This window comes from Desmodus rotundus, chromosome 5, assembly GCF_022682495.2.
Source record: "Desmodus rotundus isolate HL8 chromosome 5, HLdesRot8A.1, whole genome shotgun sequence".
In the NCBI taxonomy this organism is placed as follows: domain Eukaryota; kingdom Metazoa; phylum Chordata; class Mammalia; order Chiroptera; family Phyllostomidae; genus Desmodus; species Desmodus rotundus.
Genome location: NC_071391.1, coordinates 145711916 through 145728765, shown reverse-complemented (window position 1 = coordinate 145728765; position 16850 = coordinate 145711916). Strand labels below are relative to the sequence as shown.

The 16850-nt window shown below is 35.7% G+C and overlaps 1 protein-coding gene across 3 annotated transcripts in view; it reads right to left on the bottom strand.

Moving 5' to 3' along the window:
* Positions 1-16850, bottom strand: part of HEATR5B (HEAT repeat containing 5B) — a 71410-nt gene that overhangs the window by 39799 nt on the left and 14761 nt on the right. For all 3 annotated transcript variants that reach the window (XM_024552649.3, XM_053924295.2, XM_053924296.1), the window contains exons 9-19: positions 15610-15765; positions 13728-13978; positions 12253-12364; positions 10922-11074; positions 9866-9965; positions 9426-9535; positions 8413-8576; positions 7518-7693; positions 4522-4627; positions 2818-3008; positions 1709-1868 (exon numbers count right to left, since the gene is read on the bottom strand). In XM_024552649.3, the coding sequence (XP_024408417.2) occupies positions 1709-1868; positions 2818-3008; positions 4522-4627; positions 7518-7693; positions 8413-8576; positions 9426-9535; positions 9866-9965; positions 10922-11074; positions 12253-12364; positions 13728-13978; positions 15610-15765 (1679 nt within the window). The remainder of the gene's footprint in view (positions 1-1708; positions 1869-2817; positions 3009-4521; positions 4628-7517; positions 7694-8412; positions 8577-9425; positions 9536-9865; positions 9966-10921; positions 11075-12252; positions 12365-13727; positions 13979-15609; positions 15766-16850) is intronic.

Here is a 16850-nt window from a genome sequence, read left to right as displayed (position 1 = left end):
TGTATAGAATAATTTCATAATTGCATTTTTTTCTTCCACACTAATATAAAACATTTTTCTTTTTTGTTTTTTGATTGTTAAGTACAGTTTTCTGCCTTTTCCCCCACCCCTCCGCACCACCCCAGCCCTCCCCACCTCCCTCCCCTGTTTCCACTCCCCCTTGTCATTGTCCATGTGTCCTTTATAATTGTTCCTGTAAACCCTTCACCCTTTTCCCCCATTATCCCCTCCCCTCTCCCCTCTGATCACTGTCAGCCTGTTCTCAATTTCACTGTCTTTGGCTATACTTCACTTGCTTGTTTGTTTTGTTGAATAAGTTCCTGTTAAAGGTGAGATCATATGGTATTTGTCCCTCACTGCCTGGCTTATTTCACTTAGCATAATGCTCTCCAGTTCCATCCATGCTGTCACAAAGGGTAGGAGATCCTTCTTTCTTTCTGTTGTATAGAATTCCATTGTGTAAATGTACTGTAATTTTTTCATCCATTCATTTACTGATGGGCACTTAGGTTGCCTCCAGTACTTGGCTATTGTAAATTGTGCTGCTGTGAACATTGGGGTGCATAGGTTCTTTTAGATTGGTGTTTCAGGGTTCTTAGGACATAATCCTAAGGGGTGGAATTTTTTTTAAAAAAAGCAGTGTAACACCTCTTAAGGAACAAGATTTCTTGATTTTTATTTTTAATGCTTTTGGGACTTTGTGCTTTACACAGCTGGAAACCTTTACCAAGAAGTCAAAGGCAAATCACCAGAGGCTTCTGTACACTAGAAGCCTCTGGTGATTTAGTGTCCTTTATTCAATTATGAAGGAACTCACTCATCAACTCAACAAACTAATGGCAAGTAGTAATGGCAATTAAACTTGTGAGTCCCAATATGAGGCTGACAAGTTGAATGCTGTTGCATCCATATATTCTTAATACTTTTAGGTGCTTCAATGTGAAGTGGTAAATCAAGAAATATAGTATATATTTACATACAGGAAGCTCTTGACTCTCAGTGTAGTTATTTCTATTTGTATTTAAGGAGAAACAAACAAACAAAAACTTCAGGCTACACTTGAAAATCCAACCAATGACCCTGGACCTGTGTTGGGGTATTAGAAGATGGGAGAGACAGGAGGCTGGTCATTAAAACAAATTGATCAGGCCTGACTGGGGTGGCTCAGTGGACTGAGCGCCAGCCTATGGACCAAAAGGTCACCAGTTCGATTCCCAGTTACGGAACACACCTGGGTTGTGGGCCAGGTCCCCAGTTGGGGGTGTGTAAGAGGCAAGTAATCATGTTTCTCTCCCTCTCTTTCTCCCTCCCTTCCCCTCTCTCTAAATTTTTTAAAGTACTCTTAAAAGTAATTTACTTTTTTAAAGTAAATAAATAAAATCTTTTAAAAAATTGATCTAACAAATGTTAAGAAAATGCAAAGGAGAGAGACAACAAGTACAAAAGAGAATAAATAATAAAAAGAAAATGTTTCAATAAATGCATGTGAAATGGGTTAAATTCCCAGAATAAGACAGTTTTAAGATTAGGTTAAAAAACAAAATCCTGTTAAGCAGGATTACAAATAAGACTCATGAAACAAAATGACAAAGGAAGGCCCTAACACATTTTTCCTACCAACCTATCAGAATCATTACTATTTGATATAGCAAATAATTTTCCTAAAACATTACTTAACCATTTCATAATCAAAAAGTTAGTATTATACCTGGACTTCAGAGGATGTTCCATCTTGTGCTAGAGCCAATAAAATGCTGACGCTAGTCTTCAGATGTTGTCCTGAGCCAATACCACCAACATAACGATGCAAGCAGCCCAGAGCCAATGAATGCCCAGTCCTGGATACAACATCTCGAGCCGATTTCAACCTGGGAAAAAAGTATGCTCCAGCAGTTGGTTTCCTATTTCCCTGGGGCAATAACAAGCTTATAAGCCACATAATAAAAGGTATTTAATCTGGAAATCACAAGGCTACAATCATGATTGCTCTTTCTCCACTCCCAGAGAGTTACTCAATTTAGAGTGGTTGGTTAAAGTGATACATTTTACTGAAGAGAAAGTGTAAAGAGGAACTACAACTTCTCAGAACTACTGCTCACAACCACTGCTTCCCCGTGTCCCTTCTCGTTAATGATTATGACCTAGTTTGGTATACTTAGTACTCAAAATACAGTAATACTTAAGAATGATTAATTCATGTAACTGAAGTATTGGTTCTTGACCATTCTTGATTTTCAACTTCTCTACTTAAGTACTTGATTAACAACCAACAGTCACTAATAACTGCACATTATTATCTTAGTTATACTTGTTTGGAATTCTGAGATGACTCTTTTTAATGAATATTAAAAGAAATCCTTAAAACCTAATGCTAACTTTATCCTCTGTTTTGGGGCTAATTTAAGAGATGATAAATTTAGCAGCAGTTAGAAAAAGAATGACTCATTTAAAAATGTGCATAACTAACAGAAAGAACAATGTGGGGGAATTTCGATCGAAGGACCCCAGAGCAGCTCTTCAGAGCAGAGCGCGCATGACTGAGGGAGATCCTGTTAACAACCTTCTTGACTCCATCATGTAACATTCAAAAGCTGAAACCAAAGCCCTCACCACATTTAAAGTATCTCACACCTTAGCCAGATTCTAGACTTTAATTAACTATTGAAATAAAAATTAAGCCATTATGAAAAAAACCCACAAAATACTGTCACGTACTATACCATGTGTCCAGTCCAGTCCAGTATATAATTATTGATTACTTAAAAGACATCTCCGTCTTTATGAGAAACCTATTTGTTGGTAAAGAGACCCACTTACTTGTCAAAGCTATACTGGGCCATTCTAGCAATAAAAGTTGCCTCTCCAACCACCTGAGCCATTCTTCCAAGAGCTTCCCCTGCAGCACAGCGTAAGATGGGGTTTGGGTTGTCAAGAGCGCCCATAACCAGTGTCAGAGCAGATTTACGTACTTCCTCGGGTCCTAAAGTACTTTTGTTTTCAGCCAGGCCCTATGGGGTTTTTTAAAGGCAAGTCTTAATTTACATTAAATACAAGAAAAAAATGTGCTACAGACTTTGTAAATATACATATATCTTGCCATATTATTTTCTTCAGTCATCTTTCACATGCATATATTATGTCTAGAATCAATACCTATTAAGTTGATGATAATCGCTTTCCTAAAAATGATTCAGAACATGATATATAACATAGCAATAGTTCAATCGACCCTAAAACCAACACTCCCTGGGGGTGTCTCTATCCAAAGACTAATACTTAAAAGTTGGTTTTATATATAAAGAACACTATATTAGTAAATCAACTGTTATTCAACTGATTGAAGTTTACCATGACTTTAAGGAAGGCCTGATGAGTATGAAACTTTGATTCATTTATATAAAAATTCCAGAAAAGATAACTATGCCACAAAGAGACATAGATATGTCTAATACATATCTAAAGGCTAAATGAGGTGAGAAAAATCAGTAACTGAATGATGATATAGTTTGTTCATCATGCTAAATATTAATATCTCTGTTCTAGCTAAACCTACTGTCCTAGAACTTAATTTACTCACTTGAAACCAAAAAAATCCAAGTTACGGTGCCTGGGAAAAATGTTACCTACAGCAGAGGCATTAGCGAGCATACTTATGAAGAAAAGTATACTGCAGAGCAGTGTTACAGTTGGTTCTCTAGCTTTCCAACAACTGAGGTCTTCATGACCACCCCACTTCTTTTTTCAAGCAAATCAGTGTTAGTATAAGTTGATGGTCTCTGAATGGGCGTATACTAATGGTTATATAAATGGGACAAACCTGTATTTCTACCAATGCCTGTATCCCCTTTCCCTGGTGTTTACAAAACATGATTTAATTCATGCCATCTAAACACTTGTACTTGTTGCCATTTTACTTTAAAACAGTAATACCTTACAATAAGCTTAGTACTGAATAATATAAGAAGTTTTCAAATATACCATGAGAGGCTGCAGGCTGCACAGCACAGTGCGCAAACTCTGAGAGATACACAAAACGGTTGCTACTTTAGTTTTTACATGTAGAAACTGAGGTTCAAAAGAAGGTTGCAGAAATCACACAAGATATAAACCAAGCCAGTAGCAAACCACGACACGATTTCTAAATGCAGAATTCTTTTAACTATATAATATAGCTTCTCCTGATTGATGGTCTAAACCACAAATCAGACTTAGCTGTATCTCATTAATCTTCAGTAGACTAGCAGATTTCATTAGTTAGACATCTTTAAAAATTCTGAAAGAACTGGCATTTGTAAAATCTGATGGGTCAAACTGAAAGATTAACATTACTAAAATATAAAATGCTTATTTAATTACAATGAACCTAATATAACGTTTCTAGTAATTTAATTCAACTAATATAAAAACAGTTATCAAGTGATATACATTTAAACACCATAATTATCTAGATATCCCTGCCTTGTTAAAGGCATTAATTAAAATCTTAGTTCAAAATATTTATTATGTTTTAGAAGTAAATACCTTAAGAGCACTAAGAACAGCAGTAAAAATATTTAGCTGCACAGCCTGCTGGCGGACACCTTTAGCTTGTTTAACACATTCGGCAAAGTGATCCAGCATCTGCAGTCTACAACGGTAGAAGGAAGATCACATTAACAAAACTTTTTATTCAAACACGGCTCAAAAAATCAGAGATAAGGGGAGTACGAGCTAATGGCTTAACAAATAATGCCTTGGCTGTCTCATTTCTATCTCATTCCCACAGCTGGTCCAAACCAGATGTCCTCCTCCTGAATTAATCTATGAATACACGGTTATCAACTGGAAAAAGAAAAAAGATTAAATACCATTTCAATTAGGAAAATAAGGCCATTATTTCAGTGGCCTTTAACATTAACACCAGCATCCAACAAAGTGCCTGGCATATAGTAGGTGTTCAGGGTTTTTTTTTTAATAGAATAATAATCATTAATTATGTATCTACATGGAAGATTTTTAAGTCAGAAGTAAAAAATTGTGGCATAATTTTTTTTTTTAAATACTCTCAGCCAGAAAAACTAGTACCTCACATCTTATCTTTGGAAACTAGTAGGAAGATTTTTTTTGATTTAGCTTTGGTCAATTATTTGTAATGTAAAAAATTAGAAGTGAATTTTTTTTATTATTTCTAAATTTTTAAAGAAACAGTTAACAAAAATAAATCAGTAATTTGAGACTATTCTGATAAAAGAGAATGAGATCATTTCAGATTCTCCTAAAAACATACGGGGGCCCTGACCAGCGTGGCTCAGTTGGATGGCGCATCGTCCCATAGACTGAAAGATTGCGGGTTTGATCCCTGGTCAGGATGTGTACAAGAAGGCAAATGAACTGATTGATGTTTCTCTGTCTTCCCCCTGCCCCCTTCCTCTCTCTCTAAAAAAATGTCATTGGGTGAGGATTAAAAAAAAAACAAATGGAGTTGGGCAAAGGAATGTAGGCAAATTGGATTTAGTGCTAGGGTAACCATGACATAAACTAGGAAATCAAAATCTTCATGTCACTATTAGGATTTAAGCTCAATTTACAATAGGACATGGGTCTCAGGTCAAAGCACCCTTCAAAAAATCACATAGTTCCTGTCTCTAGTAAAACAATCCCGTTAGAGTTACTGGGGACTAAAGCTGACTACTTCTACACTGGCTCTGACACACATTCCCACGTATGGGTGAAAAGGCAGGGCATTCATTACTCAAAGACACCTGTAAGAAGACACGCGTGGTCTCCAACATCACCGTTAAGCATCGTTTGCCTATACCTGACCTCAAATACATAACTATTTCTTAAAATGTATTTAAATTTTTTTCCTTGCAAAATATTCATTTAATATATTTTGAAAACTATTAACAAAAGGTTATTTCCCAGACATAACCATCATGACACTCGAGTACATTCATTTTCTTTTAGGTCTTTTCCTTATGTATACGTATCTGTACTTGTATATACATGTACATTTTTTGAATTTTAAAATACTGAACTGAGAATGCTTCTTGCCATTTATTTTACTTTTTTTTTTTTAACATAGTATAATGAGCATTTTGTGATATCAAAACATTGTCTATAGCCCTGACCAATGTATCTCAGTTGGCTGGGTGTTGTCCCAGCAAAGCAAAAGGTCACCGGTTCAATTCCTGGTCAGATCACATGCCTAGGTTGCGGGTTTCGACCCCAGCTGGGGCGCATGTGAGAGGCAACCTATGCATGTTTTTCTCTGGCATTGATGTTTCTCTTCCTCTCTTTATTCTTCCCTCCCCCTCTCTCTATAAATGAATGAGTAAATAAATAAAACAAAACATTGTCTGTAAAACGTATTCCATCCTGTCAACTTGCCATAATTTATCCCTCATTCCTCCAGTACTATTTGTTATTTATTATATTTTAATAGAATTTATTTATTTTTACACCTCCTTGTTCCACAAAAGTTATTGACTGTAATTAACTTATTCCTGGGTTCTAGTTACACCTCTCATAGCTAGTTGTATTACCTGGGACAAACTATAAGTAATAGACCTGAATTTCCTTAGATCTAAAACAAGGACATCAAAGCAGATGCTTCGTAAGGTTCCTTCACATTTAATGTTCTTAAACAATTATACGGCAACCCAATGTTCTTAAAGATATCTAGGCAAAGTAAAATTGCATATTTAAAAATTTCCCCTCAAATTAAAAAGTCATCAACCAAATAACCTACACATTTAAAAGATAACATTTGTGTTACCTTATACATATAAATATAATAATGTTTTTAAGGCATATTTTATAAAACAAATTATCTGTGAAAGTCCTGCATTAATTCATTTTCCATCTTCCTTTTGGGAAAGTGCCTATTAAATTTAGGGACATTGTCTGTGGTCATACTATTAGAAAAAAAAATCAGTTACCTTAGTTTCCCAATTTCTAGACATGGATCACTTGACAGACAAAAGTTATTGGGGAGTATTTCTTCAGGAACAAAAAGACTTACCAAATTGATATCCCTAATTAAAAATATAGTCAAAACCTAGTTATAAAATGGCAAACAAACTATTATAGTGGATATCAGATGCTGGCACAGAGGAGCAAATCTTAAAAATAGTTTCAGCCCTCGTGGGTGTGGCTTAGTGGATTGAGTGCAAGACTATGAACCAAAAGGTTGCCAGTTCGATTCCCAGTCAGAGCACATGCCTGGGTTGTGGGCCGGGTCCCCAGAGGGAGACACTGGAGAGGCAACCACACACTGATGTTTCTCTCCCTCTCTTTCTCCCTCCCTTCCCCTCTCTAAAAATAAACAAACAAAATCTTCAAAAAAAATTTAAAATAGTTCCAAATTATGTGGAATTTTTTGCATGCAATTTTTTATCACGTATTTGTCCTTTATGTTATTACATTTATAAGCCTATTGTTTAATTAGTAATTCACCTTATTGCAGAATTACTGGGATGAGAAAATATACTCTTTGGATATAATTTATATTTAACTAAAATTGACTTTATACTAACCGGTGTTTATAAGAAACATGAGGAAACACTACACCAAAAAGAGCCACGGAAGCATCAATGACTGAAACTCCAAGAGGGAGAGGACCAGGCACGGCTTCTCCAGCAGGTATTCGTAAATAAATGGAGGAGGGGTCGTGCTCCAGAGCCCCACTGCCAGATGCACTGTTTGGCTGGAGCTATGAAAGAATGACATAAAAACCATTCAAAATCTACTTTACAAAATTCACTTCCTAAAAATTGCACATCAAAAATAGAACAGGTGAGGAGGAGAAAACATTTAAAAACACAGAATAACTGAGTCTAAAATTTTTTAAGTAGATAAAAATGTAATTTGGCCATTTAAAAAAGCCATCTGTTACAACTTATATAATGTTAAGAAAAAGACTGCTCATTCTAAAACATTTTTATGCTACCCACCTTAAAATGTATAAGCAAAGCAATATCAGAAAAAATTTAAACCACAAAAATTTCTTTAAAAGAGGCTTTAATAACTCTTTTTAAAAGTACATAAGAGGTAATGTATTCAGTGGACAAAAAGGTTCTAAACGCTCAACCTACTAACTCCCTTCCTCTACAACCTGTCAGAGAACAAACTAAAACAAAACAAAACACCAATAACCAAAAACCAGCTAAAACTGATCTTTGACACAGACACCGCAGGGTATCCAAATGCAAAGAATATTGAAAAAAGAGAATTTGTCAAATTCTAACTATTGCTGTGGGTTTGTTTACCTGTTTTCACTATTTATCCACAACTGGGAAGCCATCTTTGAATGTCCAAGAAAGCTCAATGAAAATTAAACCTTAGTCTACAATATTTTTTTAAATGATAATATGCAATACTACCACTGTTTTCAAATAAGCAAGGGTTTCAATCCCCTGTGCGGTCTCCTACCTGGTCTTCAATTGACTTATGATCCGTCTCTTGAAGCCAGGACCCAAGCAGAACGCTGTCGTCGTAATGACAGAGGGACCTGAGGAGCGAAGTGGTTGTGTTGGCTGAATTGTCAGTCAGCGTGAATTCTGCCACCAGTTCTCTAAGGAGTGCATTGAAAGACACTAAAAAACAGGACTTCAGATCAGATTAAGAATAATTTTTATGAAAACTACAATCATTGCCCGCAAAAAGCAGCAACATGTTCACAGAAATAAAATAATTAAGTTCCTATTTCCTATTATAAAAATGGTATTAAATATTTTAATGCTGTTTTTAATATATAATAATAGTTTTTTTTACTATTGTATTGTACCATTTAGCTCAAATTATTTAAAGTAACCAAAAAAACTCAGAGAAAAGATCCTTTATTTTAAAGATACTAAATATGACACGAATATTATATTACTAGTTGCCCGATGACACACAACCACTGAACCACAGCACATCAAAATTCTTGGGCAGGGTTAAACTGGAAACGAACCAATGACTTAGTTTACCATCAACATTTTATATGATATTTAATTTCTGCAAAGTTCATTACTAGTCTATCTCCAGACTCCTAAATTATTGCCTATATTATAATATATATGAAGTAGTTGAGGACAGTTAGTAAAAGCACAGACTTAAAAGATGAACCAGCTGGATGTGAATCCAACTTGTGCCACTTACTAGCTCTGACTGGGGCAAGTTTTATTACCTACATGTACCCAAGATTGTTTATTTATAAAATAGAGCTAATCACCCCATAAGGTTGATGTGACAGTCAAAGATGTTCATACATGTAAAGGGCTTGGAGAGGGGCCTGGGACACAGTAAGTGCTGTGTTCACAGTCTATACGAAGAAAAAGGAAACGGTTGCCTTCCCTTGTACAGTGAGTTGGTGGGAGTGCCGTGGTCAGAACTCTGTAACACTGAGAGAACTGGAAAGATACATTGAAAAACTTTTATCGGGTACCACAAAGTTTATTTACCTTCATACGTTTTTGGAGGTAATAAAGCCAAGATGTCATAAAGTCTTAAACGGACCATTGCAGCACTAGCTTTCAGATGAGCTCCATGAGCTTTAATTACAGATGGAATGCTAAAATACCAAAAGTATGGTTAGTATCATCTTATTAGAGTAAGTATTACCTATAACCACCTTTTTCAGCAATGTTTCAAAGGTACGCCAAACTGATAGTACTTTGGTAGGAATTACATTTTCATTTCAGTTTATTTTGTGACCTTTACTGTCAGTAACAGAGACAATATAAAATACAATTTCATTTCAATATACATCATTAATGCAATTTTAAAAGTCACTTTATAAAAATAACGTTTTATATGTTTCCTATATGATACTAGAGGGAAGTACAATACGTGACTATCACTATGTAAAATTGGACACTGCTTCTCATAATTGTTTACTTACTGTGACATCATAGTCATGGCACATTCAATAGGGGTCATCAATTTTCTAATCACATCTTCAGTTAGGAGTTCAGGACAATGCGCAACGAAACTCCTCATTGCTAGATAAAATTTGTAAAAGGACAGATTTGGAGCCAGTTTTGTGAGGATCAGTAAATTTATGAAATTATATACAGGTACCTCCAATTCTTATTATAAAATATAAGGTTCTAAAACCAGGACAAACAAAAGAAGAACCAATTGCAACTACAGAGAAAAACCATTGGGAAGGGCTAGAAGAAGGACCGGCAGCAGAAATGGAGGGAGGGGAGATATCTGTTAGGGAGATTTCCTCGAGCAGGAATTCGGAGATCTATAACCCTGCATGAACCTAGATGAACAAAACTGACACCTTGCCCTGCCACTCTTATATCTGACTCCCATAGTTTGAGAAGAGAAGCACTTTTCACCCGGAGATAAACCAAAAAAGAACAGGGTCACCCAGTGTAATTCTAGTTCCCAAATAAAACAAAAATTGAACCTTTCCTCTAAGTTGCTGATTCCTGAACAAAAACAACTTTATTCATAATTTTTGTAATGCTGACATATGAAAAATGTATCAATGTTTGTAGATTGGAAAATGATAGGTGGAAATAGCTATTTGTCCATTATGGAAAGGCTAACTGCAAACTCCATAAACTTGGTAATCCTGACTTTCACTTTCCTTTCAATTTAATCACCCATTAGGTTGTTTGCCTGGTGATCCAATGCTCCTCTGACAGGTGGGAGACTGTGATAACTGGGATTTAGGAGGCCTGGGTTCTAGCTCCTGTGTTCACTCTACCCTCCTTCTCAGCCTCCGTTCCAGTTTATTGCACAATTAGCAAACTGGTGTAGGTTATTTATAATGTTTCTTTCTAAATCTAAAGCTCTACAAGCTTTGCATAAACATATATTAGTTTACATAACAAGCTTATTATATATTAAAATAAAAATCTGTAGTAGTGATTTTCTGTCACTTCAAAAACATTTTAGTAGTGAAATAATAGTTTGAAAGTGCATCCCTTTCAGTTCTTACCACATAAAGCGCCAGCACGGCCTTCCAATGTTACCTGCCAGCTAAAAGAATCGCCCCGGGCCTTCTCGGCCTCCAATTCCTTTAAAGAACGAGGAAAAACGTTTCGCCACAGTAACAACATCTTCGGCAGATGGTAACGAACGACAGATGGTCCTAACCAAGAAAAGGAGAATGCATGGCCATATATCTATAACATACACTACAACAAAAGTTTTTTTAAAAGAGGCCCATACAAACTTTAACAATAGCTAGCATTTCACTCTATCTTTAACTCTAATACTAACATTTTCAAAATGTTCTTATTTAGTAGGTAAAATATTTATCTACTAAAGCATTAAAAATTCATTTAAAAAGTATCAGTATTTTTAGCACACAAACATAAAACAAATCCACAAAAAGTAATCTAAAACAAATTACCCAAATATGTTCAGAATGGTGAATTACATGTTATCAATGATAAAATATATCTGGAACACATTTTATGATGACTTTTCTATAAATATGTGTATGTAAACATATATACCCACTCCTGCACACACACACACACACATTCCTCTACTTGGTGGGGGACTATATAGGGTCAATTTAGTTTTATACAGGTGCAGCATATTTAGAATTAGGAACCTATATTTGCATGCAAAGGAATTCATTTAACATATCACTTAATATACTTAACATAAATTTCTAGAAAAGTTACCACTTTTTCTTTTCTTTAAAAAACTAGGTCAAAACATAGTTGCCAAAAGACAGATGTTCAAAGTGGTGAGTAACTCCGTACACACACACACACACACACACACAGAGACTTCCTAGCAGAAGCTAAACAAGTGAACTAAAGGGTGGACACATCTCGTTACAATAACATGTCTTTCTGTTCTATGTACAATGTTACACTTTGTCTGCATCTCAGATTTCTCATAGCACTTCGGAAAGTGAAGTACATAAGGATAACCCCAAGAAAGCAGCACTAATAATACAGTTTCAACGTGACATTACCACCCTACTAAAATTATGTCACTGGCCTTTACTTTGGGGATGAAATGCGCCCCCCACACTCTCATCTCTCCTGATTAACACTAAGCTAGTCAGTCAGACCTCGGCTATTCTGATAGTAAAGACGAAACTTTGTTAACAACTTTCTCATTAAATGTCTTCAAGAAGAAATTGCCAAAAAAGAGAAATTTATGAAGAGATGGGAAAAACATCTTTACCATTTTATAATCTCATTCGAAGTCTTGAATGTGAAGTTTGACACCTTTAAATGAAATTTTCTCTATTATCTACTGACAGTTATAGAATAAGACAAAAGTCCTACTTAAATACAATTATACCTAAAGTCATAAGTGCTCCAAGTAAAAGCCATCCAGCTTGGGTGCGCTGTAAGGACAGCCTGCTATTTTGGGCAGCAGTTCTTAAGAGATCTTCAGCAATACTAACTACCATCTGCAAAAGAAAAAGTTAAAGAAATCAAATAAGAAAATGCGTTGCTAATATAATTTATTAAAACAGAAGTTGTCCTTTCTTTGTTGTCACTGTTAACATGTGTTTAAAGAGACGACATCAGGACCCACTTAATCCCGACTGCACTGCTGACTCTGAGAAGACCCCAGCGCAGTGGTTAAGTGTGAGCTCTAGAGCCAGCCTGCCTGGGTTCATCCCAGCTTTGCTGTTTCCTGCTTTCTGGCCTTGGACAAGTGAACATCCCTGCTTCAGGTCCCTCACTGGCCAAACAGGAATAAAAGTGCCTACTTCACTGTTTTGAGGATTAAGTAAGTTAATGCAGGAAAGCACTGAGAACAGTGCTGGTCCATGTAACCACATTACAAATATTATTATTATTGGCACTACTATCCTATATTCAAAGGTTTGAAGTGCTATAATGTGCTATCATAATGAAGTCCTATTATGAAACTGCCATTCAGCTGATCTTACGGTGCTTAGAGTCTTAGAGAAGACGCAGGAAAAATGGGATGTAACAAGCAGCACATGATTAAATGACAAACAGTAGTATATTGGTGGCAGTGGTCAAAAAGGCTATCAAAGACTGAAGTGTTTTGAACAGATTTCACAAAAGAGGTGGAACTTGAATTGGGCCTCTAAACAAATAGGTAAGTTTGGTTCAGGTGAATGAACAAGAAGGCGGACAAAATTCTATTGTAAGAGATTAGCCTGAGCAAAGACAATTACATGGCAAAGGGAGACGGATGCCTAGACTCAAGTAGCAGCTATGGAGCTCAGAGAAATGAATGGACATGGGCCTAATGGCCCAGGAAACAAAGAAGTTAAAATCTAACCCAAATCTGCCTATGTAGAGTTGCAAATAATATTTATAAAAATACTTAATATTCCTGAGAAGAAAACCATGATGGTAGTAGGATGTACAGTACAAATCAAAAGAAAAGTAACTGATTCATAAACTCATTCAACTTTAATTATTATCAAAATGCTAAATACGGCAATAGCATATTCTCCTGACATGTTTTAATACAGCAGTGTGAATTTTTATACCTAAAAGCTGAAAGCTCTGATTTCTAAATAATGGTAATTACTTAGGGTTTTTTCTCTAAAACAAATTATAAAGTCATACTATACCCAAACAGATTCCATTTATTATCCTATGTCAGAATTAAATACCAAATTTTAATCAGGGTCCATTGACTCCTTATTAGCAGAACACTGTTTTGTATTACCATCGTAAGTCTGTTGTCCGTCTCCTGATCACCTGGTTCAACATCAAACAGAGACGGTGTCCCAATAAAAACTAAAGCCCACACGACTGCCTGCAAGGCTAGGATCTCTACCCTACCTTTCCCTTGGCATGAGGAATGCCCAGTGGACACTGATGAACTCCACCTAACAAGGCAGCCATGGCGAAACTGTATCCACTAACGGCTTCTGGTGAAGTTTTCAAGTTGTTGAGCCGTTCGGCACACCTGTCTAGAAACGGCGTCAACTGGAAAGGTAATGCCACAGCCACACAGCGCAAACACCATGCAGCAGCAAGCCGAGCAGCTATACTTGGATGAAGCAGCACAGAAGTCACAGTCTCCAAAAGTCCTAATAAAAAAAATACCCCCCAAATTACTCTTTAATGAAGTCAAATGATTTCATGAACTAAAATATGTATTGGGTTGGCCAAAAAGTCCAGTTAAGTTTTTTCTGTAAATTAAAAGACACACTGTTCATTTTCACCAATAGCTTGATTGATTTGGATATCCTAAGTATGTCAGCTATTTCCTGCTTCTAGTGGGTGGAGGCCAGGGGTGCTGCTAAACATCTTCCAATGAATAAAATAGCCGCACAGCAAAAAATTATTTGGCCAAAATGTCAACAGTACCAAGAAACTTCGCAAGCCACTTTTGACACATTCCATCAGTCACAGCATCTTCTCATATACTGCAAAAATCTTTTTTGGCATTTCAGTTGTGTTTTTATTACCTTTCTTTAAATAATAAAGCATAATATGCCTAAAATGTTGCATATCTTTTTCTATCTCCAATGTTAAAATGGCCACACACCATTGTGGAAAGCAGCATTGAGTTACCTCCAAAAATTAAAATTGGATCTGCCTTTTGACCCAGCTACCCCACTTCTGAGAATATATCTGAAGGAATCCAAAACACTAATTCAAAAAAAGCATAAGGACCCCCATGTGCACTGCAGCATTATTTATAATCACCAAGACACAGAAGCAGCCCAAGTGTCCATCAGTAGTTGAGTGGATAAAACTACTATGGGACATTTATACAATGAAATACTACTTCTCCATAAGAAAGAAGAAAATGTTACCCTTTGTGAAAGTGTACATGGACCTGGAGAACATTATACTAAGTGAAATAAGCCAGTCAGTGAAAGACAAATACCATATGATTTCACTTATTGTGGAATCTAATGAACAAACTAAACTAACAAGGCAAATGGGGACAGACTCACAGGTGGAGAGCAGGATGACAGCTGTGGGGTGAGGTTAGAGGGTGGAAGGATTGAACAAAAAGGAAAAAGGACTCATGGACACAGGCAACATTGTGGTGATTGCTGGGGGTAGGGGAGTATAAGGGTGCTAAATGGTAATGGAAAAAAATATAATAAAGATAAAATAAAATAAAATTGCTGCACAAAATTTCACCAATTTTGATGTTTTTTAAAAATGCATGCTGATATCACAGCTGTCACAATACAATCTAACAAAATTGTTTTGAATGAAGTTAAAGACAACTAAGCACTATTAGAGTCCTCATACAGAAAAAAATAAACGAACTTTTTGGCTAACCCAATACAACACAATAACTAAAACTATTATGGTTTCACACCGATACTTTCAGAACTTTGCCAAAAACAAATACATTACCTCATAAACAGCAGAGTACTTTAAAATAACATTTTCTACAAAGAACACAGTTGATTACATTCAATAAAATATAAATGTTGATGAGAAGTTAAATGAAAGTATTCAACAAATTTTAGTCAACAACTACCATAACTTTTTTGATTTGTCTCCCTAAACTTTATTTCACCATTTAATTCAAGACTATCACAGTGAATTTTAAATTAAATAAAACTCAACATAGAACAAACAATCTAAACTGCTAATTTCATGACAAGCAACTGACCAGGCATTAAATATCAATTACACCTATAACGTTTAAAAACAGTGAAGAAGTATTTCCGCAAGTAACTGGATCATATACCTATAGAAGCTTCCTGAATAAGAGGGGAGGCAGTGGCACTGAGGCTCTGCACCAGGCTCCCGAGCTCCTGGAGGGCGCAGACCATCACGTGCTGGCTGGCTGCGATGTCTGCTGCCCCAGATTTGTTTTCGCTACTAGTATCATTCACTACTGCTTCTGGAAATACAAAATCATGTACTTGATGAGCGGGAATTAAACTGCGATATAATTTTCTTTATCTCCACAATTACATTCTTAAATCATCCCAATTGAGGCCTGAGTGTTAAAATTCTGTCTGTAGTTATTTCTCAGCAGAAAATTTGTGTAACTAATAGTGAAATAACCTAAAAACATTGTTTAATGACTTCATGGCAATGCTTAAATACATATATACTGAGATATTTTGTCTGCTGTAGGATAGTACCTAATTTTAGCAAGCAGAAACGAACTGTAGGGTACAAAAGGAAGAATTTAGCACAATGCTGTCCCCAACACACATTTATTAAGTGTTAGCAGCTTTAATGTTACTTATTATTATTACTGCTACTTTCAAGTACTGCAATATATTGGTATAATAGTATTGTTGCCAAATTGCTGACCAGAAAATAGATTTATAAAGAAAGTGGCTTTAGAACTTCTTACTAGAATGTTTCTCAAAGTCCCCATTCATTAGCTTTGTGTCCCCTCCCCTCATCTTTTAACTTCTACTCGACTTGAAATGTATTTAAGATAATACAGCTGTACATCCCTTATCAATTTACTAATTGAGAGTACATTCTGCCCCATAAATTACAGATATATGGTACTGTATTTAATTGTTTTTAGGATTGTTTAATCAAATGGCTAATCTATGTCCTTAATAACTCAAATGACAGTAAAACTTTCTTACTCTTTTTGCATTCATTATGAATTAACAGACTACAAAACTTACAATACAGAATAATAGAATATAACAGATAATCACATTATGTACTCTAATTAAATACCTCTTTTTTTCTTAGATAGTCCAGAACTATAAACACATGAACTCTTTGATTGCTACACTACAAGCTGCCTGAAAAGTAGTTATCTGTACCTGGTTCACTATTGTACTACCACCATTTGGCAGTGTTTCTGGAATAAAACATTTCTTCAATGAACCAATGTACAAATATATTTCAAGTTGTAAGCCTAGGATATATTGCTAATTTAACATATCTAAAGACCTATATACCTCATTGATTTAAACACCCTTTAATTCATGATTTATAATTTTCAGTGAG